General features: G+C 38.7%; 1 protein-coding gene and 2 long non-coding RNA genes across 9 annotated transcripts in view; 1 reads left to right on the top strand and 2 right to left on the bottom strand.

Moving 5' to 3' along the window:
- Positions 1–736: 736 nt before the first annotated feature.
- LOC139976010 (uncharacterized) lies at positions 737–9,471 on the top strand. The gene is made up of 5 exons (XR_011795974.1): positions 737–1,373; positions 4,525–4,777; positions 5,348–5,537; positions 6,276–6,391; positions 6,909–9,471. It is a non-coding gene; the product is annotated as an uncharacterized lncRNA (long non-coding RNA).
- Positions 9,472–14,955: 5,484 nt separating this feature from the next.
- On the bottom strand, positions 14,956–19,618 carry LOC139975529 (uncharacterized). The gene is made up of 2 exons (XR_011795756.1): positions 17,127–19,618; positions 14,956–16,403 (listed from the first exon to the last, which is right to left on the bottom strand). It is a non-coding gene; the product is annotated as an uncharacterized lncRNA (long non-coding RNA).
- Positions 19,619–21,034: 1,416 nt separating this feature from the next.
- LOC139975527 (uncharacterized) overlaps positions 21,035–27,277 on the bottom strand; it is a 71,600-nt gene continuing 65,357 nt past the window's right edge. For all 7 annotated transcript variants that reach the window (XM_071983519.1, XM_071983521.1, XM_071983520.1 and 4 more), the window contains one exon: positions 21,035–27,081. In XM_071983519.1, coding sequence (XP_071839620.1) covers positions 24,713–27,081 — 2,369 coding nt within the window. In that variant the 3' untranslated portion in view covers positions 21,035–24,712. The remainder of the gene's footprint in view (positions 27,082–27,277) is intronic.

The following is a 27,277-nucleotide window of genomic DNA, read 5'->3' as shown; positions in this document are numbered from 1 at the left end:
TCCATTTCTTTGACGTATAAAGAAGATTATTAAGGAAGCGTAGTAGACACAAAAGTAGATGAATAATAGACTAGAATATCTATACCGTCCAAAACATAGAAAAATAGAAGCAGAGATGCGGTTTTTTGTTGTCATCTTCAAAGATGGTTACTGAAAACAGGAAACATTAAATAAGACAGATGGGGAAGACAAGTTAATTGGAACACTGAACAATAAATTTCAGTGAGAAGTCTTGATTTTGAGGCATATTTAATCAGATATAAATAGAAACTGACAGATAGACTTCCTGGGGGTGGGGGTGGCACCGTGGGGGGGGGGGGGTTGAAGAGGCACAAGAGTCAATTATTGGTAGATAGCTGAATTGTAAATCATAAAAAACACTTGAAATACTGAATGAGTTGCTAGGAGAGCACTCTAATTTGACAACCATGTACATTTTGATGTCGATTTCCAAAAGCTAGGATAAATATATATATATATATAGATATATACATGTCTATATATATATATATTCGTATATATGTAAATAAATATACATGTATATATATAAATATATATATATACATGTTTATATATATATATATATATATATATATATATATACATGTATATCTATATATATCTATATATATATATGTATATATATATATATATATATGTATGTATATATATATATATATATATATATATATATATATATATATACACATTGGTATTTTGGTTTACTTCATAGCATGGTAGCTGGGACTTAGGTTTACCTCGGGGATAGGTTTACCTGACACCAGGTAAACCTAAGTCTAGGGTCTTCTTGTTCAATCAATTTCACTCCCTTTGAGGAATGATTATTTCGAGTTAAGAGAAAACCTCATAAACTTTTCAATTCCGAAGTTACAAAAAAAAAATCGTTCATTTAAAGGGTAAAATTTCCCTTCAAAAGTGGAGGTAATTCCGAAGGGTATATAACAGAATTACGAACATGGTATATATGTTGATCCCAACTGTACACCTCGATTTTGACCGAATGCGGCTATATATAGTTCCGAAACTTAAAGGTTCCTCTAATTACACTGAAATCTTCGTAATTGTACTTTTTCTTCCATTAATTTGGGATATTTAAGAAAATAAGAGTTTCTATTTTAACTGGCAAATTTACACGTAACGAAACAACGCCCCCATATATAAGCAGTTCTTTCTGTGTTCGGTGGTAGGGCAGTCGATCGGATCGTATCGTTGCTATCCCAATAGCCTACATTCAACGTTACTTTATGTGGGCCTAGCCATGTACAGTAGTCTACAAAGGAAAGTGCCGCAGGTTACCGTAAACGTTGCCCATTTGAAGTTGGCTTTTGGAACTTTGGTGGAGTATATGCATTGTAAGTAAATTCCTTAAAAGTGTTCCGGATATATTAATAACATTTAGAGTAAATACCTTCATGCTGAACACAAATAAAGTAAGACCATGGTTAGAGTTAGAGTAGACTAGCCTAGGCCTAACGTTAGCTCTAAATTGGACCTATCAGTATTACTGGCTATGGTAAATCACAGCTGCCTGCTACTGCCTTTGCTGATACTCGGAATATAAAATGTGATAAATAAATTAAAGTATATACTTGTAACAGACTGGTCAACCTACACATTTTGCAGCCTGGTGATCTTCCAGATCTTTAAAGTAAAGGCTTAATAATTGACGCACCTCCAAATATTACTAGGCCTACTACTAGTACTACTATTACTATACTAGCCTACTACTACTGTAGCTAGTACTAGCAACTATACAGCAGGCAACCATAACTTTTTGCAGCCAAGCAGAGTTAAATATTTCATGAGTTTGAATCCATTTCAGGTATATGCTGATCAAATTATGTTTGTGCATGTTTTGGGCATTTGGAAATCTTACTCCCTAAAAATAACCAAAATTACCTCAATATAATACCACTGTCTGAGGTTAGAGGCTCAGAGCATAGCAAACAGCATCCAAAGATAATGGATGTTTACTTAGGCCTTCACTACAGTAAGCTTATCGACAGATGTGTCAATTTAGGGGTATGAAAGAACTTGCATTCGTGCGATGCAATTTTGAACCATTTCACGAAATATAAATCTTTGGGTATGTCTCAATCTCTCTGCCATAAAATAAGGCAGTCAGAAAGTCACAACTCCACAAAAACAGATACTCAAGCATGCGGAACACTATAGTAAAAGAAAGGGCCTGATAGATTCCATAAACGAGTTACAAAAGTAAAAAATGTGAAAACGTTTGCCGTCTCGGTACAATATTCATCCCCACAATATTCTCTATATATGTGTTAGTGTGCATCACTTAGCCCTGTGCGTACAGTAGTAGTGGTGTGTCATTGGTTCTGATTCGGAGAACTAAGTCACACAGGGCCTCAGTGTAGCAGTGTACAACAATTTTTTGTAACATGAGTTTTTTCCCCCTGCACCAATGGGATGAATCATGGCTGAAGGTAAACAATTGAGTATTCATTTTAGAATAACAACGCAATCATGGCTAAGTTATTTAGGCATTTTGATATTAACGTTATGATGTGGGTAGTGTTACTAGTGCTGAAGTAATAGCTTGATCAAAAGTATTCCTCAAAGTCCCACAATGCCTTCACAGGGTGACCTACTGTACAGTCACTTGAGCACTTAGGAGTTTTTGCGAAAAGAGCAAATTCCTTGTCCAAAATTGCTAGGTTTGATCCAGTTTTACAGAGTCCCATAACAAAAAACACAGTCTGTGATATATCAATGGAAAAGTGTAAAGATTCAATGTAACATATTTGAAAGGATTAGAGTATGTTGAAAAACCACCAGCTATACATTTTAAGGAAGTAAACAGTACCTCATTGAACCTTGCATTGTGTTCACACTAATGAGTTATGAAATTGTTATCAGTGTCTTCATCATTAAAAGCTATTAATTAGGTTGATCAATGGTCTCACATATTAGTGCAATCACAGAGGTTAAATTTCAATCAGGTTATAATGCCAAGGGAATCCAGACCTACTTCATAAAAAATAAAAAAATCATGGCTCCTATAAAAATCATTCATGATAAAAACCAGCATACATACAGTATGTGCAACTAAAGTAGTTTCATATTGGGTATCATGTCCAAATAAAAGCTCTTGATTGTATTCAGTTTTCATACTTTTATGTGTGCAGTAATTTGGTGTTAGTAAGTAACATGAAAATGCACAAGACTAATGTTCAACAGGCACTAGATAGTTCTCATGTCCATACTGTAGCACAAACCAGGGAGTTGTTCCATTACAACTCCCTGCACGAACAGGCTATTATGATCAGAGTTGTTATGGAACAAATAAAACTCCCTTGTATGATGTTAGCACTGTACTGTGTGACAAAACACTTAAATGCATACATGTGGTAACATGTTGCTATGATCCGATACTAGCTGGTTGGGTGTATAAATAGATCACCATTATGCAAACTGCACTGCACATGGTTTCCATTATGTAATAAGTTTCATTTTATGAATTTGTCAATCTGACATGTATGCTACTGTATATGTGTAGGCTGCATGTACAACTTATTGTATCTTAATAATATACAGCAAAAAAACTATTGAGAACTGTGATAAACAACATTTTCAAAGTGACAGTTGGGGATCTAAAAAGACCACTGAAAGCCTTCTGTAGCGATACAGTATAACATGATACTAAACATATATATCTCTGCAAGCTAGTGTACCCTGCTTTGAGATGTATGGTTTAAATAAGGTTTTCACAAGTTTGTCCTGTTGACCCAACCACTGGCCTAGACATACCAATAAACAGATCTATCCATGCTTCAAATTGAGTTTTCACAATTTGACCATTTTTACCTAAATTTCCTTTGACCTTCCCCAAAAACAATAGGCTTCTTGTACTTGTGATGCATCTATACATACATACTGTACCAACTATGAGATCTGTCCAATAAAGCTTACTGTCATGAGAAACTGTGTTTACAAGCTAGGATCACAAACACAGTACTCCTACCAATGCACACACACACATATGCCATCGTGAGTGGAAAGTTTCAACATCATTGAAACCAAACATTAAAAATGAGCTCAGTCATAATGCCAAAGTCTGTGTACACAAGTAGTCCTGAGCTTAAACCCCAAATGATACGTTGAGGGACTAAATGTACCGGTATACATAGTCTAGGGTGCATGCAATTTTTAAGTAAATGAACTGCATGCGGGATGAGGCATTGAACCATGCATGAATACTCAGTCAATCTCTTGAAGTGATTGCATGCTAAATTCCTGGGTACAACTTACATACCAAATAATAGATCAATATTCAAATTTAGTAGTGTGGCATTTTTCTCAATTGTTGCATATATGCGGTTTCCATGAAAAAAGTGATAGTTAAATTAACTAAACTGACATGAATATTGGACAACATGTACACTAAGTATTGACATCAAATAGGGAACTGCACTGTCAAGACTTCCACCTGCAATTTATGAAACAATTATCTGGACTTATTTATGTTCATTCTCTTGTCAGAAAAGATGGCTTAAATTTGGCACAATTTGAGGAATGCATGAATGCAGAATGAGAACACCACAGCAGATATGCTCCACTTTATTGCAAGAAGTACAGGGCTGCAATTTCAAGGTCGACACAGGATATCAAAATACTGTAACTTTGAGCTGCTGGTTCATGCTGACCATGGGATGCAGTGAGAAATGGCTTATATGGAAATAAGGAGCTCCCACAAGCATATATTGCAAACATCCCTAGTTGTCTTTAATATTCAGTAAGTATTGACTGTGAGATATATTTTAAATCCCTATGACCTGAAGTTAGTTTTCTAAAGTCTTCCCTTTAATATCCTCTAAGTCTGATCAACACACACTATACATAATATAAATTTACTGTACTAAGTTTCAACAGGAAAAAAGATGATGAAAAGTTGCTGTTTATTTTCAAAAAATTAAAACGATCTAAGGCAACGGTTAACAAAGTAATGTAAGAAAGACTTTCCACTTCCCACCAAGTCCACTGCCAAACCTTTTGTTTTACTTTGCTACTTCCACCATCATAGAATGTAATCAGAATTGAAATGACTTAATGTGTAGTCTTTGAAAACCAAATGTACTGTAAATCTGCCATCTGGCAGGCTGGAATGAATTGTAGGTAGGATTGTGAAGCAAAGACTTGAGGTGTTAACACACCATCACATTTTAACCTTGATTATGATGTGTTTATTTGTACCTTTTGCAACAATGTCAATATCAAAATGTGAGGCTTTAAAAAAATATTTACATGGAATGTACTTCAGTGAAACTTTGACATATGATTGAAATGTTGTTTTGGTTTGTTGTAGGTTAACAAGAGCTGGTGGAATTTCTCCACAAGAGAAGGAAGTACTGTCATCAATAAAATCTGCAGACAGAAGAATATTTTTACTGAAGATCAAAATTTTCAATGAAAGGAAAGGCTTTCGATTAAAATTGGACAAACAACTTCTGTAGATACAATGCGGACTAGATTTATATTTCATTGCTTGGAGCCAGGTACGGTGCATTCTATGAGTTTGAATTTTTCTTTTTAGTTTCTGGACAGGTATATGACATGCAGCATACAAATTAAAATTTGTTAATGAATTTTCTTCCTTCACAGCATCATAAAATTCATTATTAGTAATCCATTTATACAAATTCTTATGTTGCTGTATTTGAGAATAATTTCCGTTAGTAAAACAAAGATTTTAATCATATTCATTGCATTAACTATTATTCATGTAACTCCCTTACTTCACTGTATCAAATAAAACATTGTTTCACCAATCCATTATTCTAGTTGTTATACTGCTGGCAGGGGAGACACTAAGGTCTTTTAATACTTCAGTTACCCAATTAATGCTAACTAGATGCTCAATAATGCTTCCCACAATGGGGATGTTGGGTCTAGCAAACCTTAAGTCTAGTGGACCCTCAATGTAATGGGCATCCTCCCCCCCCCCCCATGTTGGTACTGCATGTGGTATACTTTTGTTAGTGAAACTAAGAGTTTCATCCTAGTCATTACATTGAGGGATGCTCTTTATTAAACTCCCTTACTTCACTGCAGCGTATTGGTAATCAACTATTCTAGTTGTAATGTTGCTAGTACTGTATTTGAGAATCCTTTTGTTAGTGAAACGAAGAGTTTAATGCTATCCATTACATTTAGGAGTACTCTCTAAGTGTCTACCTTCACAACATCATATAATAAATTACTAACAATCCATTATCTCTTTATATTTATGGCAGAGCCGTAGTCGAGTCCAATTAGCCAGAGCCCGTTCCAAGTCCGAGTCCATCTGGTCTGAGCCAAATACAAGACCCCTCAAGTCCGAGCCGACTCCAGATACCAAAGATCACCTTTGGTAAAAATTCTTGAACTGTTATGATAATTATGCACCCAGGAGGAAATTTACCTCATGCTATAATTTTTTCGGACCAGATAAGTGGCAGCAAGCTCTTCCTGGTTCATAAATGTTATAAAACTACTGGGAGGGGATTCACCAAGGTCCTTCAATACTTTCGGTTACCCAATAAATGCTAACTAGACGCTCAATAATGCTTCCCACAATGGGGGTGTTGGGTCTAGCAAACCTTAAATCTAGTGGACCCTCAATATAATGGGCATCCCTCTTGTTGGTACTGCATGTGGTATCCTTTTGTTAGTGAAACTAACTAACTCCCTTTCTTCACTGCATCGTATTGGTGATCCATTATTTCAGCTGTAATGTTGCTAGTACTGTATTTGAGAATCCTTTTGTTAGTGAAACGAAGAGTTTAATGCTATCCATTACATTTAGGAGTTAACTTTCTAAGTCTCTACCTTCTCAACATCATATAATAAATTATTAACAATCCATTATCTTTTTATATTTATGGCAGAGCTGTAGTCGAGTCCAATTAGCCAGAGTCTGAGCCAAGTCCGAGCCCACTTGGTATGAGCCAAATCCAAGACCCTTCAAGTCCAAGCCGACTCCAGATATTCAAATATGATCACCTTTGGTAAAAATTCTTGAACTGTTATGATACTTATGCACCCAGGAGGAAATTTACCTCATGCTATAATTTTTCGGACCAGATAAGTCGCAGCAAGCTTTTCCTGGTTCATAAATGTTCAGCCCGGGCGCTAAACTTTCAAACCATGCAGGGAGAGGCAAAATCATATTCAAACCACGACCACCACCAGGTTAGAACGTGCTTGTGAGAACCCTGCTCTACTAAAAGTGATATTCTAGTTACATTTAGGATTGCTCATTAAGATTTTCAAATCATCATCATTGTCTTGGTTGCTACTTTTTCTGATGTCATCATCATTTGTGAATTATTGTTATTGTTGCTATGTTACATTTGCCAGTATCAATTTTGCTTATTGTTCTCTCAAAATTGCAGAGTAGAAGGAAGAAATGTTAGCTAATAGTTATTATACCATATGTTCTTGGTCTCTAAATTGTTTACGCTGAGGTCAGTATGAACAGAAGTGTTTATAATAGTTTTCCTTTCTGTTAAAGTATTTTCTGAATCATTTCATTAATTTTATATTTATACTGGAATTTTCAGTAGGTGTTGGCTACTGAATTTTCAGTAGGTGTTACAGTATAGCAGAAGCCCATGTGAGATAACTAGATATATGAAACTGAAAGCCATGTTAACATGATAGTTCAATATTGGAATGATGAATGGAAGATTGTATGCAGGTGTATCATGTGCTGAGTGCTCTTAGCCAAGTCAAAGGTTATTTGAGGCCAATATAGGTAAAACCTGAAAACCTTCATGATCCCATACTATCTAGTATCTGACTAGTAGCTGCTTTAATAGCTGAATCTTAGGGCAATTAATATATTTATCAGAACAAGTAATGTACCTCAAAAGACTTCTTAAGCTCTTTTGAGCCCCATTCAATATTTCAGTGTATTAACTTCATCATTCTTTTAACAAATTTACTCCAAATTGCTAGTTTCATGTTCTGACAATGAACCTTTGTCATATCATGTTGCATGAGTGCTGTAACTGGTTTACAAGCTTGCAAAAGTCTTAAAAGGAGGATAGGGTGTTGGGATAAATAGTTCAAAATAATATTAACAAAATTGTACCATATTTTGCTTTTCTTTTTTCCCATATGTTGCCACTGCTTGAATAAGACTAGTTGATAGGACTTTTTGTGAGCTCCACCTTTGACAACAAGGTACAGTAGACTTCAACTGCATCTTGTTGGCAACATCCTAGGAAAGTTTCAATAAACACAGATGTTTCTATAAAATGAGGAATCTGATGAACATTCCAATACTGCGAGTCTTTATTGGACATTTCAGCAGGAGGCAATAAACAATTCTGCTATCGTTACATACTGTAGGTCCTTCATAAAATGCCACTTAAAGAACTGTATTACTTCCTTGGGAAGGTGAATTTTATTGTCAAATACAACATCTGTCAAATATTTAGTTTCCCAACCTGTCCAACTCCCCCCCCCCCCCACCCCTCCATTTATCCCGAGTAGTTTACAGAAACTGGGACAGAACATTTTTTGTGGGAAACAAGGTTAAATAATGTTGTTTGAGGTATTGAGCATTTATCTATATGTCCCTTTCGAATCTAGATAGGAGGAAGTAGCAAACAATGCAAGGAAAACATGAAGTTCAAGTGGATGCTTTAATTGCTTTTACCCAAAACATTGCTATATTCATTTATAAATATAATCCACTTCAAATTCAGTACCGTTATACAACATGCAAAAGAGTTATGATATTGATGTACTTTCTGAATTTAGACCATTGCAGGTGAACAAGTTTAACATTGGTTTTTAATTTGACTGTATGTAGAAAACACCGGTTACATAATGAACCTCAGATACAATGTCGTGTAAATACATATTACTGCTAGGAGCTGTTTAACAAACAGTGAAAGAAAAATTTATTACTTGACTATCAAGAGATTCGCAGAACTCCACTCCTTCAACAATATTTACAGTGGTGCAGACTTCAAAGCAGTGCAAGGGCAACAACTGCCTATCTCTTTAAGAAATTTCCAAGTGCTTTCATTTCAAGCATTTGCATATGTTCAAAAGAAAAATGACAAATTAAAAGATGTGGTCTTTTCAACATGTTACCACATCTCCCCCCCCCCCTCTCTCCCCCATCAAAAAAGTATTGCATGTACAGCAGTAACCCTTTTTGTACATGTGCAATATATGGGGCAGAGCCTTATTCATGACTTGACCAAGCCCTTTATCCATTTGAATAGCACAAGTTATGTCAGTGGTATTCACATCAATGCCTCATAGAAAATGTGCCTCATGGTAAATTTTCTAGCTGATAGCATGAATGTGAATGAGCTGAAGTTGTAGAAGTTGCTTTGTTTATATATTTCTGAAAGTAACATGAAATTTCATAATGATTTTTAATGAAAATATTTGCATTTATCAGTAATAAATAGAAAGAAGACATAATGATTTCTGCTATAGTGTCTTATCTCTGCCTCTTATGTTAAAATTGTGTTCATTGGTTGGTCCTTGTACTTCGAAAATATTGCTCCCTAACTCAGCAAACCCATAATCGATCTGAAGATGCTAATTCAGACAGCTTACTGTTCTAGCAAGTTCTCGACCAATTATATTGATGAATTTGCATCTGGATGAATTTGCACTGGATGAATTTGAATCATGCCAACTATGTAAGGAGCCATTTCTTTAAACCTTGCAAGACTAGTCTATAGAGTTTCAGCTAATTTAATACAAGCCGATCGATGAAGAATTCAAATACTGTGTAATCCTATCCTACTTCAAAGGTGTACGTGGTCGAAAGGTTTCCTAGTAAAATTACTGGTCCTTTCAGATCTGCAACTTCACCTTGAGAACTTCTCTTTGGTCACATAGTAGCTTGAAACAATTGAAAGTTGGAGACAGTACTTTGAAGATATGTGCTTCGGCACCATGTACCCAGTGGCGTAGCCACGGGGGGAGGGGGTGGGGGCGACAGCCCCATGAAAGCTTGTCGCCCGCCCACTGGAATTTTGGGTGTCGAAAAAATTACATGTGCGAAAAATATATCATTCATTGGTATGCATGGTATCGAATCTCCATGATGACCACTCATGAACGACCCTTCGACCGCGGACCGGCAGTAGGCTATAGTTGCTGAAAAACCTGACGTGACATAGCGCATAGGCTGCAGATATGTCATGATATTTCAAAGCAACTTACCAGATTGTCTTTTTTCTTCTATTTCTCTAAACTATTTGATGACCATATCAAGACATGGGGATCTCAAAATAAAGGATGTTGTGAAACTTTAGAGCAGCTTACAAGGCCTGGGAAGTGTTATTTCCAACGATCTAGGAGGTCTTTATAGCTGAAAATTTCCCGTACGCTGAGCGCCAACCCATGGTGGCACTCCACTCAGGTAGTAACAAGACGCCCTCCCAGGAATTGGTCAAGCCCCCCCCCCCCAAGCGCCCACCCCCTCCACTGGAATAATCCTGGCTACGTCACTGCATGTACCACAGGTTTATCTGATATCAAAGTGAAAGCGGCTTTCCACAAGAATAAAGAAAGCATATCTACGTTTTTGTGTAACACCTACACAACTCAATCCCCACGCAAACAAGACTACCTACGTATAGTTTTCATTGAGGATATTGAGGGTATTGGAAAGAGGGGGTGAGAATGGTCTGTATGGGCGCTTTCGACTTTATCTAAGCGGATCGCCACCACAGGTTGGGGCAGAGCGTACAGAAATCTTTTGAGTAAAGATACTCCCTATATGGCCGGAAATGACCCTTTCCGGGCCTTGCTAATTTGCAGATAAACGAAGAATAAATAGGTGTCATCGCCAACAAAATGTGACAAATGTCAGTAGGTGATGAGAGCGCCATAAAAAAGTCAATAATCGCGAATAAGTAAAAAAAGTGATAAATAGCTGAAAAGGGCGCCAGCAGTCCCTATGAGTCCGTTGGGGGGGGGGGGGCATCCGCCCCCTGACTGTATTGACGCTCCGCCACTGTTGGGAGCTCAGTGTAGGAAGAGATGGGGGGAGAGGGACGGTATTTTTTAACGGTTTGGGTGAGCGTCTGCAATGATTCGTAATGACATGTTATCGCAAGCGTTCAACATGCTCAAATAAAAAGAATGAAGGAGGAGGAATTCATATCACTTTTCAATCATTTTTTGAAACAAATTGAGCGAATTGATCGCTAGTAATCTTGAAATTGGTTTTATCACGGTCATTGTCATGTTTCTTATATGTACCTTTCTCATATAAAAGAATTCTGTACGTAAGGTTATCAGAAATACTTTTAAAATGACACCAAAGAGATTAAAAATTCTTTTCGAATTTGTTAATAATATTGTCTTTTAAGAGACACCGTAGACACGTTGCTCGGTTGGGTTTTCTGCAATAGTGGCAAATGGAGACCAATATCCGCACTTAGTGGACCTAATGTTATAGTCGTGCATTGACCTTGAACAGAGGGGCCTACCGTGAAAACGTACGGAAAATTCATCCTTTTATATCTCAGCGAGACAATTCCACTGGATACAATAATATGACTCAAAAGTCCTTAGATGTGGTCATCATAACAATCACAATAAAAGATATGTATGAAAAGCAGATTAAAGATATGATGGAAACTCAAATGTGGAACAAAAACGATGTCCCTACGGATGCCGTTTAGTGACATTTACATAATTTGTGTGTAGTAGGTTCCGTAGCTCTTTTGTGGAAAAACTTTGTAATATGCTTAAAGTTGGTAGTTCATCCATGCTTTAGATTAATGAGAGACATAGATCATCACGTTTTATGAGGAGGGAGGCTATTTTAAAAATCTGGGTAATAGGTACTGTAACTCTTTTCTTGGAGAAAGCTTGGAATATGCGGATAAGGAAGAAAGTTTCGAGTTCCTCCCACGCATTAGATAAATGAGGGACCTAGTTCATCACGCTTTGCGAGGATATCTCATATATTAGGTGTAAGAGAAGCGGTGATTGTAAAGAAGGGAAGGGGAGAATGGGGGGGGGGGTAAATGATGTTACCAGGGGGACCTAATAATTTGTCCTAAATGAGATTTAAAAAAATCATTAATGTAAGTAAATTTCATTACTGCCTGCTCTCGCTGATTTCTTTTAACCCTATAGAGCGGAGTGTGTGAGGTGAAGAAGGGTAGGGCAGGATGGGGGGGGGATGATAAATGACGATGTAACCAGGGGGCTGATAATTTGTTCAATAAGAGATTTGAAAATATATATATATATGTAAGTTTATATCATTACTGCCTGCTCTCACTGATTTCTTTCAACCCTAAGTTACGCTTATCGGAAGACTATACGCCGATAATACAATTCTTTAACAAGGAGATGCTTCTAATTTATTAAACTGTGTAAAAGTAAGTTGGCCTGACGTTTCGATCCTAGCAGGATCTTCTTCAGAGGCTAAATTTATTAAACTGTGTAACTTTCACTAAGCTATTTGGAAAAACTATGCTTTTAAGTTGAAAGACTCAGTAAGGATCAATTAAGTAGAACAAAGATCGTTGCGTGCTGCGTGTAACGATGAAGTTTCCTACATTGGGATGGAAGAGTACCAGCCTACCAGGGAGTGTAAGATTGAGTGGGAAGTTAAATGACGGTGTAACTGAGAAATTAAAAAAAAATCTTAGTGATAATATCATTATTGCTTGCTCTTTGCTGATTTAACATTAGAATAAGTGTCTCTAATCATTAGATATTCCTTTAACATACGAGGTTCGGTTGGGGAAGGGGGGGGGGGTGGGATACTAGACGGATTGACGGGGAAGAAGATTGGGAGCCAGTGGCGGATCTAGGGATATTGGTCAGAGGGGCGAGAAAGGTCTGTACGGGCGCTTTCGACTTTATCTAAGCGGAGCGCCACCACAGGTTGGCAAAGAGCGTACAGAAATCTTTTGAGTAAAGATACTCCCTATATCGCCGGAAATGACCCTTTGGGTATAAGTGTCATCGCCAACAAAATGTGACAAATGTCAATAGGTAGATGAGAGCGCAATAAAAAAGTAAATAATCGCGAATAAGTAAAAAGTGGTGAATGGCTGAAAAGGGCGCCAGCTTCCCATTTGAGTCCGCCCCCCCCCCCCCGCCTGACTGTATGGACGCTCCGCCACTGCCTGTTATGACATTAGAAACAAATACTGATATGAGATGAGTGTGGTATATACCTACTGACGACTGATAACGGTATTATAGTGCATGTTCTAGCATTTTGACATAGTATGAATCTAGCAGACAACGTACAGGTACCGTCTGGTACCATTATCCGTTTTGAGTGCTATTTAGGGGTTCTAGGACAAAATCCCCCCAGACAATATCCCCATGACCCATACAAAGCCTGCCTGCAACAACCAGGGATGGCCCAGGTGTGACAGTCAAGGCATGGGACATTGCACTGGTTAGGGTACCGTTCAGGGGATTGGTCAGGGGACTGGTCAGGGTACTAGTGAGGGTACTGGCGAGGTAACTGTGAGGGCTCCTGTTAGGGTACCTGTGAGGGTACCGGTCAAGGTACTGGTCATGTGACTGGTCAGGGTACCGGTCATCATACTGGTCACTCTACCAGTCAGGGTTCCACTCAGTGTACTGGTTAGGGTACTGGTCAGGATACCAGTCCGGATACTGGTCAGGGGACTGGTCAGGAGATCATTGAGGGTAATTGCGAGGCTACCTGTTAGTGTGGCCATGGGATATAGCTCCATAGTGTGACATTTAAGGGACCGGTCAAGGTACTGGTCAAATTACTGTTTATTGTACCAGTACTAGTAAGGGTACGTGTCAGAGTATGTGTCAGGGTGCCTTTCAGGATACCAGTTGGGATACCGGTCTGGGTACCAGCCGGGGTACAGTCCAGGGTACTGGTCAGGGAGGGGTACCGGTGGGGGTAACTGTCAGGCTCACTATTAAGGTACCGGTCGGGGTATGGTCGGGGTACTGGTCCGGGAACCACTGAGAGTACCACTGAGAGTACCAATGGAAATACTGGTGAGGGTAACGGATGACGGTACTGGATGACGATAGCAGGGACCGGGATGACGCATTTTTGTAAAGAATTGATGGGATTTTTTATAGCTTGGGGAGATTTTGGCTTGGGTGGATTTTGTCTTAGGGGGATTTTGTCCAGGGGGATTTTGGCTCTGGGGGATTTTGTCCTAGGGGGACTTTGTCCGGGGGGATTTTGTCCTGTCACCCTATTTAGGTATTAGTATTGGACCAAAAACAGTATTAATGTCGGCACGAAACAAACGTTAAAGAGAGCTCAAATGTTGTTTGTCCATCTCTAACATCCCTGGTGGAACCATGGAAATATTTGAAAATTGTCAGCACTGTGGCAAGTCCCCAGACATTTTGATATGTTACCTTAATAGTTAACAAATTGGGTAAAGCCTGTTCAGGGAATGATGATAAGCAGCCCCTCCACTTTTATGTTTTTGACAAAATACTATACACTCAAAGCCAGATTTTTAAAGCAAAAAAATTATGGCTCAGGAACTAATGGTATACTGGCAGTTTGGAACTAAAATTGACAGTGAATAATACATGAATTGCATCAGAACATAATTTAAGTAATGTATAAATGAATGCGCAGTTGCAACTGTTCACTGTATGTTTATTTTTTTCACTCCTCCGAGGAATACTGCTACAAACAGTCAAACAACAAACAATTTTCAATTGATCAGGAATACATCAGAAAGTGTCCCTTTCTGTACACTACTGTAGAGTATACTGTGTTGCTGACTCAAAATGTAAACAGAGATAGAGGCAGTGAATGTGATTGCTTAAAATTCATCAAAAATTGTTGAAGATTTGTTTTTTTTAAACTTCTACCCAGAAATCTGTCTTATTACCAAACACATACAGTAGTGGAGATTAGCATGATATTAAAAGACGAGACACAATAAAAATTGTACAATCATATTCAAGCAGTTGATTGTATTTTCAATCCCAGTTTATATTTTCCACAAGATTTATTTCACATAAACCAGGATACTTGCACTATTTCATGACCTCAATTTACTGACCTCTCTCATACATGAGAAACATTTTGGGAACTAACTTATACCTCAAGTATTTATCTAGACTTACCAGTATAGGCTGTACCTAATACCGTAACCAATGCAAATTACCACAATATCATGGAGTTTCCATGCTTGGAGGGACAAAATTATACACAATACCCCTGGATAGCACAATTTCATACCTATAGTTACAAATGTTGTGGTTTTACAGTATGTTTCATTGGGCTGCACTAGGTTTCCATGACATTGGTGCTAGTTGCATGTGCCTTTACTGTATCTACTCCCCTCAAGTTTGAGGGGAACAAATTTCATTTTGTTAAAAGAATAAACTGGTTCTTGGTGTAATAAAAGACCAAAAGCTTTCAGTAATTAAGTCAGGCCTAACATTGTAAATTTTTCCCATAGCATAACCCCTGAACCCCACTTGTAGAATTGTGAAAGTGTGGTTCAGAAACAATGCAGTGTACCCCTGGAGATTTTGTGGGATAAAGTTTGAAAGATTTTTATAATAGTAATCTGCTTAACAAATACCCTTAGTCCTGCACAAGTATCTGTGTGGTGGTTGTTTAAAATTACTGTACTATGGCTTGCTGATCTTGCTTGGAATACAAAATTAAAACATTTTAAAACATGAGAAATGCATTTAAGAACAGTTAAAGCAAGGTAAGGCAGCAAAATATCCAGTAACCTCAACACTTAAGCATCAGGACCACTTCAGTTGTATAACAAGTTCCATGTTCTTGACAAGCAGCTGCAAATGTTCCCTAATACTTACAAAAACATGTAGTGCCACAATGTCACCAAACTAAAATATTTCAAGAAGTACATTGCAAAAGAATGAGTCCATTTATACAGTTAAATATGTAGAAGACTTCCCATGAAGACTGGTCTGCATTCTCTTGGTTCTGTCTGCTTGAAGCTTATAATATTAATTTCCTCTATCTTTTATATGGTGTAACAGTGTAACATATCCTGGAACTAGTTAGTTTTCTGTTACTGCTCTGCATTTATGTGAAGCAAATACTACATTACTGTGCCAATCCAACAACTACTCCCAGCAACTTCCTAACTCCATTGAAAGATGTGCTGTGGCCCAGAGGATATACATGAGATGTGTGAATCTACTTCGCGATTTACAGGACATCCTTTTGCTTTGCTTGGCATCGGCTTCTATGCAAGCTTTTAATGGATAAGCCCAACAAGGAGCTACTGTATACCACTATGTACAGCATGATGAAAAGCTTGGTTGATGATTGTATTCACCCCACTGTAGACTGTGTGATAATCTTGCCTGGCATTTCTAATTAGAGCATATCCTTTGCTGTATTAGCCTGTAGATCTATCCATCTGTTGGTACAAAAAGAAAAGCTTTCTCTTAAAGATATGCTGATTTGGTCCCAATTATAGCAAGCGCAATATAGCTTGGAATGTTTTGCGATTACCGATTAGACCTCACATGACCTCACACTCTACAAATGATGAAAACAATGAACTGCTTTACAAAACTAAATCTCCTGTAATTCAGCCAATATTTTAATCATCTCGCAACCTTTCATATATACTATTTTCACTGTAAATTTCAATTCGTTTATCCATCCCATTTTGTTCCCATTAATTCTTGATTCATCTTGCCTTGTATACAACATTACACATTTTATTTATGCAGCCATGCATTCAATTGGAGCTGAAACAGCTCCCTACCATAGCAAGTGCTTTTAAAAGTTGCAAGTCATTCAAGCTTTACAAATTGTAAAGATTTCAAAATTTAAATATACATGTATGTACATTTTATGTGGACCTAGCCTGACAATTTGGTGTTGTCTTGCATTGACCTTTAAGATTAAAAACCAGAGAGTGGATATAGCTCTAGTGTAGTTAAATACTATGGACATAGAGGAAAAGATACCACCACATTAACCAGATATACAAAAGTTTTCATCCCTTCTGATTGTTTCTTTCTTCATTCCATAACTTTGGAATAAATTACCTCAGTTGTTACTCGTATTTGAGATAATAGAGTCCTATGGAATCAAGTTTATGCGATGTCAAACCTACAGAATATTAACTTACTTTTTGGTTAATTCAGAAAATATCTTCCATTTTGCTGTCAATGATGCAGTAGGTCACCCCATCAGTTTGTCCCAGACGACATCTGTGCTCTAGCTATGATTGCTCCCGTTCCAACATTGACTTTTTCACTGCATGGCAGCTTCATCGTACAGTGTTATTCCTTTGGATAGTGGGATGTTGTCATTCATCTTGAGATTGAGAATGTTGATCATCAAATTTGTCTGAGAAAACATTAACAGTGCCAATCAAATAAATATCAAATGGTCAGAGTGTAGATGTGCATTATTTCAATTTTTATTGTACACTTCTCTCCAATATATTTTGGGCAATACAGAGCTCAGATCTTTAACACTGAATATTGCACATTTAGTCAACTTGGTATTACTTATGGATCTAAATAGACTTAACAAAATGACTTACAGTATATGCAAGGGAAGGGATAGAAGGCTTTATCAAATTTTTGTGTTATATAGATTTTTGGAGGATGTTAACTTTTAATTAGGTGCACTCAGCTTTTGTAATAGTTACATTATGGAAATGTACTGACTCAATAACCTTTTGGATGCATGGCATTGTTATTTTGTACAAATTTTGGCTAGTTATAAATAACACACTTGAAACACAATGCATCACTTGAGAGACTTAGATTAAAGGTATTCTGCATTGGCCCAAATTTGATGCTGGATTTTCTAGTGATATATCCTTTAACTGTTTTTATTGATACCCTCACTGGGATATTCAGACATCTTACAGTACAGTGGTGTTTAGAATGTCTGAGAATATTTTGGAGAGTAAAGACTTCCAAGAACCTTTTGAAAAGTTCTAACAATTATAGCGTCTCTTATTCAATACAGGCTACTTGTAAGTTACATTTGCATGGTGACTTCAGTCTCTAATAATCTAGGCATAGCTACTGTACAGTATAGTAAAGGCTTCATAATTGACGCACCTCCGTAATTGACGCACCTTAAATTATTACAAGCAACGATGCAGCAGGCCACCTAAACTTTTTTTGCAGTCAAACAGAATTACATATTTCATGAGTTTGAATCCATTTGAGGTATTTGCTGACCAAATTGTGGTATTTTTTAAGCTTTTAACACCCCCCCCCCCCCAGTTTTGCACGTTTTTTGGCCATTTGGAAATCTTACACCCTTAAAATACCCAACATTACCTCAATGTGAAAACACTACTCTCTGGGACATGACCTGTCAAAGCTTAGTGGCTCAGAGCATAGCAAACAGCATCTAAAGTCAATGGATGTATACTAAGGCCTACACTACAGTTAGCTTATCAACGAATGTGTCAATTTAGGGGTATGAAAGAACTTGACACGGCAGAAATTTTGTGGTCAAATTCTGCTCAATTGTACGGTGCATAAGCACAGAACCTTAAATATTTTGAGATCAGAACATTTCTGAGGAACTACACATATGAAAAACACATACAGTTGAGTAATTTGGATTTTTCATTGATAGATATCATTGATCAAATCCTTAAGTGCGTCAATTATAAGCCCACCATGCTACAGTATTTGGTCATGATTAGGGCAATGTACAGTAACATAATTGTCCAGCAAAATCTAAGGCCATATATGATGATATATGATATATGATGATACATACATGCACAGTAGGCTAAGAAGTTAAGCTGACCTACTTGAAATCTAATTTCTCTGGCAGTTGGTATTAATTTGTAGCTCAAACTACAGACCAGTTTACCCTTTGACCCAATGCTAAGGTATTGTTAGGACTTGGACTATGGCCCTAGGCTACAGCCGAACGTAGGCTAGGCCTTACAAGTTTTAGGCTAGAAGCTAGACTATTGAAATATGGGTATGAACAAATAACGTGAAGGTGTATGCAACAACGTTATATCAACGTTATTAATATCACCAAACTTTATTGACTAATCTCATGGACCTTACCTGAAGTTGTTGGTGAGACGTTTTCGTGTTAACGGTACTTTTTAAGAAAAAGTCAACAAGGAAAGAACCTGGGCACGAAAACCAAACTACCCGGCGAACGACTGACCCGATCTCAAGCCCAGTGCCCTTGCATCGAGAGGGAACAGATACTACACATCATCTAATATTAGCCGAAACTGTTATTGGGTTGCAAGCAATGCAGCCTACGGGTATGCGCTAGCCCTGGCGTATACAGTGTACACAGTGTAGAACGTATACACTGAATACAGGCTACTGCCGCTGTCAAGAAAACTACGGATGCCTGTACGTCAGGTCAACTTATATACCAACTGGGGGATATACTTTGAGAGCAAGACTTAGGTTTACCGTAAGGGTTTGACCAATTGGATTTTTCCTTGCCAAATGACCCAAAAAGTAGGTAGCAACTTATAACGACTGATATGCAGTCCTAGTACCATAAGGTATACTGATGTAAAATTTCAAGTTGATCCAATCATTTCACCTCAGGTAAACCTAAGCACCAACTTGGAGAAGTAAACGTAAATACCAATCCAGTGCTATATATATATATATGTATGTATATATATACATACATGTATATATATATATATATATATATATATATATATACATATACATAGATATATATATATATATATGTACATATATGTACATATATATACATATATATATACATATGTATATATATATATACATATATATACATACATATATAAATAAATAAACACACATGTACACATGTACAACCAGTAATTTAGCTTAACCAAAGTTTGAGCATCTGCAGACCCATGTCAAGGTGTCATGATATTTTTTTTTTCTTACATTACCTGACAAATGCCTTAAACAGCTATGGATATGTAAGTCAAGTAGGTTAATGAGAGTAGCATGATCATTTTCAGTAGTCTGCTTCCTGGTAAGAGCAATAAAAATCACTGGAACAAGGGATCGACACTTTACACATCTTTCGTCAATTGCAAACATTTTTTCAAGAATTGTTCGATACTGAATATTTCACAGTAACTGAAATATATAAAGTCACAGAATTATCAAGTCACACTGCGTAACTATCATATGCACAAACTAACACAGAATGAACTGTTTCACTTCTTTTAGTTTAGTTTTCAAATAATAAGTTTGAAAACAAGTACAAATTTTTTTTATGAGTTTTTTGCATTAATTTCAAGTATGCATTTGGATTTCTGTAGAAATCTCACAACGGTAAAAAAAAAATTGATTATTTAAAATAACTATAATGTATCAAAACACATGAATATCACAAATTTTCAAAAAGGTGAGCTTTTTATTTTAAAGAAAATCGTCATGACGGATACAGTTAAAACTAATTATTGTCCAATTGTCCAACAAAGCAGCAGTAAATAATAGTTTGAAATGAAAAGTATAACAAGGATGCACACACTGATAAAAGTGTAACAAGGTGATGTTGGTATCCACGTACAAGCTCTCTTCCTGATCAACTCCCCTCCCCCTCTTTCCCACCAACCCCCCCCCCCCTCCCCCACCAGCCCCCTTCCAATCATATACCCAATTACTTATTTGAAATCAACTTTTAAAGAAGTTGTATGTACATAAGTTTTAGCTCAGTTGAAAGAATTCAGCTGAGCTATAAGCGATTCTGACAAAATTCTGTCACGTTTTGCCACCGTGTTTGAATGACTGCCATTTGGTCATTTTTCATTCAATTTGGCTGAATTTTCATCAGTGTCTTGTGTGGAGTCCAGTTTCCATGCACGCTATCATATTGTAGAATTTGAAAATGTAAAAAGTGCTACTCCTACTGAGCATTTGTCCAAATCTGCTGAAATGTTGTGGATATAACATTTGAGATGATGGTGAATCAAAGTTGTTCAGGAAAAAATATTTTGTCATCATGTGAAGGCCCAAAACAGGGCATTCTGTAGAGTTTTCAGTTATGATGAAATGTAGGCCACAGATCATATGCAATAATCTTGAAAATCTGTTTTTCAAATTTTTCAGTATTCATGACCAGTTTGCATTTTGGTGTGAGTATTTTAAAAAGAATTCCATCTTAACTTTCCCCTCATTTTGGAAAACAGTTCCACCTGCATGAGAATTGATCCAGTAAAATATTCAGGCTTCCTATCTAGTCTGATGCCATTCTCTGTGAAAGGACTTCTTGGCAGATTTGCAATTTGATCTTTCCCACAGTTTGTGTGGAATATGACATGTGAGAATGACCTACTGTATATCGTTGCAGCAGATTCCGATTTCTGCTCTTTTACGTTCCTCTGTGGTACGTCGATTGTAAACAAGTTGCAGGTCGTTTTGTGAGCAATTTTGGGTCGGCACAATTCAATTGTGATATCCATGACACATATCCACAGCAGATTTAACACAGGAATACCTTCTCTTTTTTTACATTTGCATTCTATTAATGCAAGAATGAAAACTACATAATGCATATACTGTTTGGTCTCTGTTTTTGCAATGGGGCATAGTTTATCCCTAGTAATAAGTACAACAATCTATTGCATAAAATAAGTCTGTGACACCGTTTCGCACTTTGGAAGGAAATTTCCCAGCACACTACAATATCAGATAATTTTTTCGGGGACTAACACACCCACCCTACAGTAATTAGGGCTAACAACCGTTGAAATCAGTCTACTTCGGGAAATAGTCACAGGATTTCAGGAAGAGAGGAGAAGGGTGAAGAGGAAAATGACACTATTTATCCGGCCTATGTCTTATAATTTTGGCACAAAACAAATGCATTACCTGCCCAGGTAATATTGCCAATCAAAACAAATTTCTCAAATGAAAGCTTCTACAGCATTGCTGCTCATGTGGTGTCTTCATGCAGGCAGAGCAACCAACAAGACTTCTCTACGTACGGCGATGGTACGAAAAAACATATTTGACGGACGATGGTTACTGCTTATTTTAGGTGGTTGATAAGAATCAGCATGACTTGGGTAACATAATGGAGATGGCCCAAACCCACATATATACCCTTACCAGGGATACGCACAGAAAGCATTATGTTGCCTTAGGTGGACATCGAGAACCAAACTAACTTTTGATAAAAAAAAATTAAGGTGGACATTACAAGCACACAGTGCTTATTGGTCTATTTAACCTGATGGCGGTGGTACGATATACAGTTAACCATATTTCCCTGGTTGAAAAGTGGGACACAGCTTCATGGGAGAGGGGACACTAAGAGAAGGGATTGTCCCTCTCCCATTTTGTAAAAAAAAACTTTGGATTTTTAAGAGGACTGCATACCCACAATGATGGCATATTTACAACTTCATACACATAATGTTGAAAATTTAAGGATCTTGAGAGGACTCAAAGTATTGGTACAAACATGTAGAATCAGGTGACATTATGGTCTAAAGTCCTGGCATTGAGAGAGGGTGTTTGACTCTTTTTAGGGTTTCCTATTTTTTATTTTTTTTGAGGTTAGCTAGAAGATTTGGAAGAAAATAGAACTTGTTGAGTTTTGTTGAACCCCCCCCCCCTTCCCTCCCCCTCCTTAAATTACTTCAAAAGTTAGCAAAAATACAATTTCACTACCAAGCACCACTTATCATATAAAAAAAGTTCTCAAACTTAGGGGATACCTATTCCTCCTAGAACCCTTTCCTGGTAACAACATCCACCCCTGGAAGATGATGAAGATTGGCATCAGCAAGTAAAAAAAAAATTGAAGACCTGCAGTTCTAAGCATTCACATAAATAGTGTTGTAACTATCGTCATACGAAGACATCACTAAAAGTGACAAACATTACCCCATCATGTGCTAACTCATCTAACAGCATGAGAGACTTCAACTAGCAAACCCCTCCCCTCCCCCCTAACCCCCAAAGGGTCCCCTCAAATTACCTGAAATACCCTGTATTATCCCATCTTTCCGATTCACATCTTAGGAACCAAAAAATACAAAAATGTCCGCAGTTTATAATGGGCCATTGGGTAGATTTACATCAAAGCAAAGACATATATTGCAAGGCATTTTCGCATAAACAAAAAGAGGAGATATTTTACGGGTAATTTGTGGACTTTTCACAGATTCCAGGTAATTTCCTTTTATGCACATCAAGGTTTTGACTTGTAAGATTAATTAACACACTGCATATATATATGATATTGTCCATAAGGGTAGTCTGCAGCACTGTAATTTAACTTCATGCTACCCAGAGCTGAAAGGTTTATGCTAATGCCACATACAGGAAACTCAAAGTAACCTGAAGTACTTGTACTGTGGAGTACAACCACTTCATATCATCTACCGATTGATTCATGCTGCTAGACGGCAACACGACTACTCTGCCAAGTTAGATGATCCTCCAGTTAGCTGATCCTAAGTTAGATGATCCATCCAGTTAGAGGATCAACTGCTAAGTTAGATGATCCCATACCGTGAATATTACTTGATCAGTATAAGTTAAAAAAAGCTGTCCATCTGTAGAGGAATTAACCCAATTTCAAGTTCTTGATATTTTCAAATTAATTTGGTAGTTTTTCATTTCATTTAATACACAGATCAAATTTGGGATGGCGCATTTTTTTCTTCATTTGCCCAGCGGGCATAATTTTCTTCCAGTTTTGTCAAACGAGTTCTCAAAAAAATGTAATGATGAGAATGAATGTACTATTAAACTGGTCGTGAACCTGACAGGATCTTAAAGTTCATTTGCACATAAAACCCATTCACAAGCATCGAACATCCACTAAATTTTATAGTCAAAAAATTGCGCACACAAAACGGTTATTTCATAAATCCTTTCAAAACAATAAATGACTACATAGCTAGCCATCAATATCAGATACATAAGACCTCCTTCATACTGTATGGTAGTAGGACATTACCCAGGTGCCAATCAAGGTGGGGGTGGGGGGTCCTCTCCCCCTTTTCATCCCACAAAAAAATACTTGATAAGTAGTTAATACCGTAACCTCCCATGTAGACTTAAATTATTGACCTAATTTATCATTTTACGGCCTAGATATGCCTCCAAAAGTCAGAAATGAACAGTTTCACTTTGAATTTTTTTTTTCTGTCCGACCCCCCCCCCTTCCCCCCTTCCGACCATCCTACATGGAAGTCAACTTTGACGAGTTGACTTTAAACACAATAAGAAGCTGTAAACATATCATTTGCTTTAATACTCTAACCAGCACATCCTTTTATGATGATTCTTTCACAAGTTCTTCAAAGACTGCCAATGACAATTGAAGCACCATTTTCTTTTTTTCGACATCACACATCAAATGACATTCCTCTCCAAGAGATTCTGATTCCTTTCAGCTCAATGGATGGTAAACCCCTTCTTCATATGCTACAATTTCTACTGACAGATCCCTTTATTTTTGCAACCAGCCACACCTTCAACAGATAATTCCTTTCGCATTTTTTCGACGACACAGTCGCTCGCATGTGATACTGCAGCTCGTTGTAGACTCATCGGACGCTTCGCTCTCAGCTATAATATCCTCCTGCGTAGGAAACCCTTCAACGACAGAGATTCCGTTTTTTTACTTGTGGTTATCTCTTTCAGAGGAGATTATACAAGAATCTTCCACTCGTTGTGTAATTTGTCACACGGGCGTCGCTACTTCAAAAACGTGTCATTATCATTTTTGATATCGTCAATGAACCGGAGCAGTTTTACTCTGGTCTAACAGGACCGACGAGGCCAGTTCCACGTTCCAGTCCAATGACTTGAGGAGAGCCTCGCACTGTTCTCGTGACGCCTGACCTAGATTGAATAATTGCTCCGTCTTCAGCTCGACTACGGCTTTCTCGAGATCCCATCCGTTGCCTATCAGCACCCCACGACATTCATCTGCCGTTACCCCAAACAGCTGAGCTTCCACTCGTCTCACTTTCTCCGCTGCGGACTCTTCCGTTTCGGAGCCTAGTAGATCGGAATCCGAGTCCAGGATATTGCGGCCTGACGCCGGTGGTGCGACGGGACACGAGGGAACCAGTAGGGGTGACGCCACTGTCCTGGAGGTAAACACATGCCTCTGCCCTGTGGGAGGCAAATGTTTGAATACAGACCCCGATCCGTCCTCGGGGAGTATGGGGGTCAACTTTGACAGGTCCAGAGAGGACTTGACGTTTGAATTAGTCTTTGTGTCTCTAAATTGTTGTCCTTTGTCGGAGTTGGGCTCCGTCTTCCACGTTTCTGTACTCTCGTCGTTGCTCTTCTTGTCGTAAGGAGGCAACAGGAAGTAGTGGGTGTGGCTCTGCTGTTGGCCCTGTTGCATGATGGGTCGGATGTGAGCCGTAGCCGACGGGTTGGTCGGTTTCGGGGAGAACGGCGGGAAGTTTTCAAAGGTCTCTCGGTTCGGATCTGCCGGGACGGGCTCCGTGATCGTTTCAGGCTTGGGAGGAAGTAAAAAATAATGAGTGTTGCTGAGTTTCTGTCCGTCTCTTATGATCGGATAGATGAGGGAGGGACTCTCCAGGGTCTCCCCCGTTTGAGTTTCTGAATGTTGCCTCACAAAGGCAGCGGGCTCACCCCGACCCTCTTCTTGGTCCAGTTGAGCGATCGGACACCCCTCCGTCAACGAGTTGGTCCTCACGAACAGGTCCATCTTGCTCTTATCTTGACCCAGTGGTATCCTCGGCGGTAGTTGCGGTTTCTCTTCCTTTCGGCGGATGGCAGCGTCGCCGCCTTTCTGTTGATATTTATACGGGAAGGACATCTTCAGGAAGTTTTCCTGCTCCTTCTTCGGAGCCTCCCGGGTCTGTCGCTGGGACGACGGAGCCGTAGACAGAGAGAGGTTGGACGAGGTCAGACTCTCTCGAGATTGATGTTTCATTAAGGGGGCGAGGTCCCTGTTCTCCTGAACGTTTCTCTTGGCGCTGTAACCCGAATGAATTATTGATCCTCTTTCATCGGAGGTGGTAGAGTGGCCGTCTGACCACTGTCCACTCTGATAGTTTGATTGTTTGCTGGTGACCTTCGTCGATTGGCTACTGACCTTTGACTGAAGTTCCGACATGAAGTTCGCATCCTGCTTGAGGACCGTGCTCCTCTGCTGCGTCGTCGTCGTCGACGACGACTGACGCTGTACCGTGGATCCGGAGGAAGCCGGGTGCGACAAAACCTTCTTCAAGGGATCGAAACTATCCAACGAATTTGGATCCTCGACAGACACGTCCGAATAAAGGTGAGATAAAATGTTATCGTCGCTGATCAGCTGATTGTTTGGCGGGCAGACGACCGAGGGCTTTTTCGTCCTTTTCCTGGATATGGGTTTGGGTATAGCGGGTATCTCAGTCTCGCTGGGTGTCACATTCTGAGTGTCGGTTTCCACAGGAACGTCATCGTAGAAATGTACCCAGTGCGACGGCGTATTTACAGCTGGCTTTTGAGATGTACTGGTAGGATTCTCCAAGGGAACATCTTCGTAAAATGGACGCCCGGATTGCGCGTTGGAAAGTGAACTGGGCGAGTTTTCCGTGGGAACATCCGAGTAGAATGGACCTCTGAGAGGTGCGGCAGAGGGGTTTCTCTTGGACTGGTCAAATGGGTTGATATTCTCAACAACACCGCTACTTCTTCCTTGGTCTAAGGCATTGCTTGTCTGAGTGACACCAGACGAGAATGGATTAGAATGGCCGATGTCACTATGAGCCGAGGAATCCTCAAGTTTTGATTTGTTGTACTTATTGACTGTCGCGTAAAGGTCCTCAGGTACTTCCACCTCGTCGTAAAAGTCCACCACCGGTTGGCCGACGGGATTACCTGCACCTTTCGCATTCATAAAGTGACCAATAGCTGGATCCGATAGGGCTGCCTTGGGTGGAGATGATGTAACTTCAAAGTCGATCAACATGCCAAACTGGGTGGCTTCCGGTTGACCTTTGACTTGCGACTGGCCGCTCCCCTCTGATCCACAGGAGCTTTCCCTGCTTGAGAGCCTCGGCTTGCTGCTTGCAGGTTTGGTCTTGGTCGCCCCGGATTTGGAACCGTTCTGGTATGTGAAAGATGAACGGTTTCCCTCTGGAAGGAATTGTGAAAAGAAAATCATAGATGAATTAGGGGTTGCGACGTAGACAAGAGTTTTACCTTTAGAAATATTGGAGCAGCTCCTTGGGTTCATTCGGAAAAATTCTTGACACTATATAAAAAAAAAAAAATGACCAACTCCCAGAGGTTCCATTAGCTTGCCTAATCTTATTTCCACTTCCTGGTATTA

The sequence above is a fragment of the Apostichopus japonicus genome, chromosome 11 (assembly GCF_037975245.1).
Source record: "Apostichopus japonicus isolate 1M-3 chromosome 11, ASM3797524v1, whole genome shotgun sequence".
In the NCBI taxonomy this organism is placed as follows: domain Eukaryota; kingdom Metazoa; phylum Echinodermata; class Holothuroidea; order Aspidochirotida; family Stichopodidae; genus Apostichopus; species Apostichopus japonicus.
Note: the sequence above shows the minus strand (reverse complement) of the source record. Positions and strands in the feature narration are given on the sequence as shown.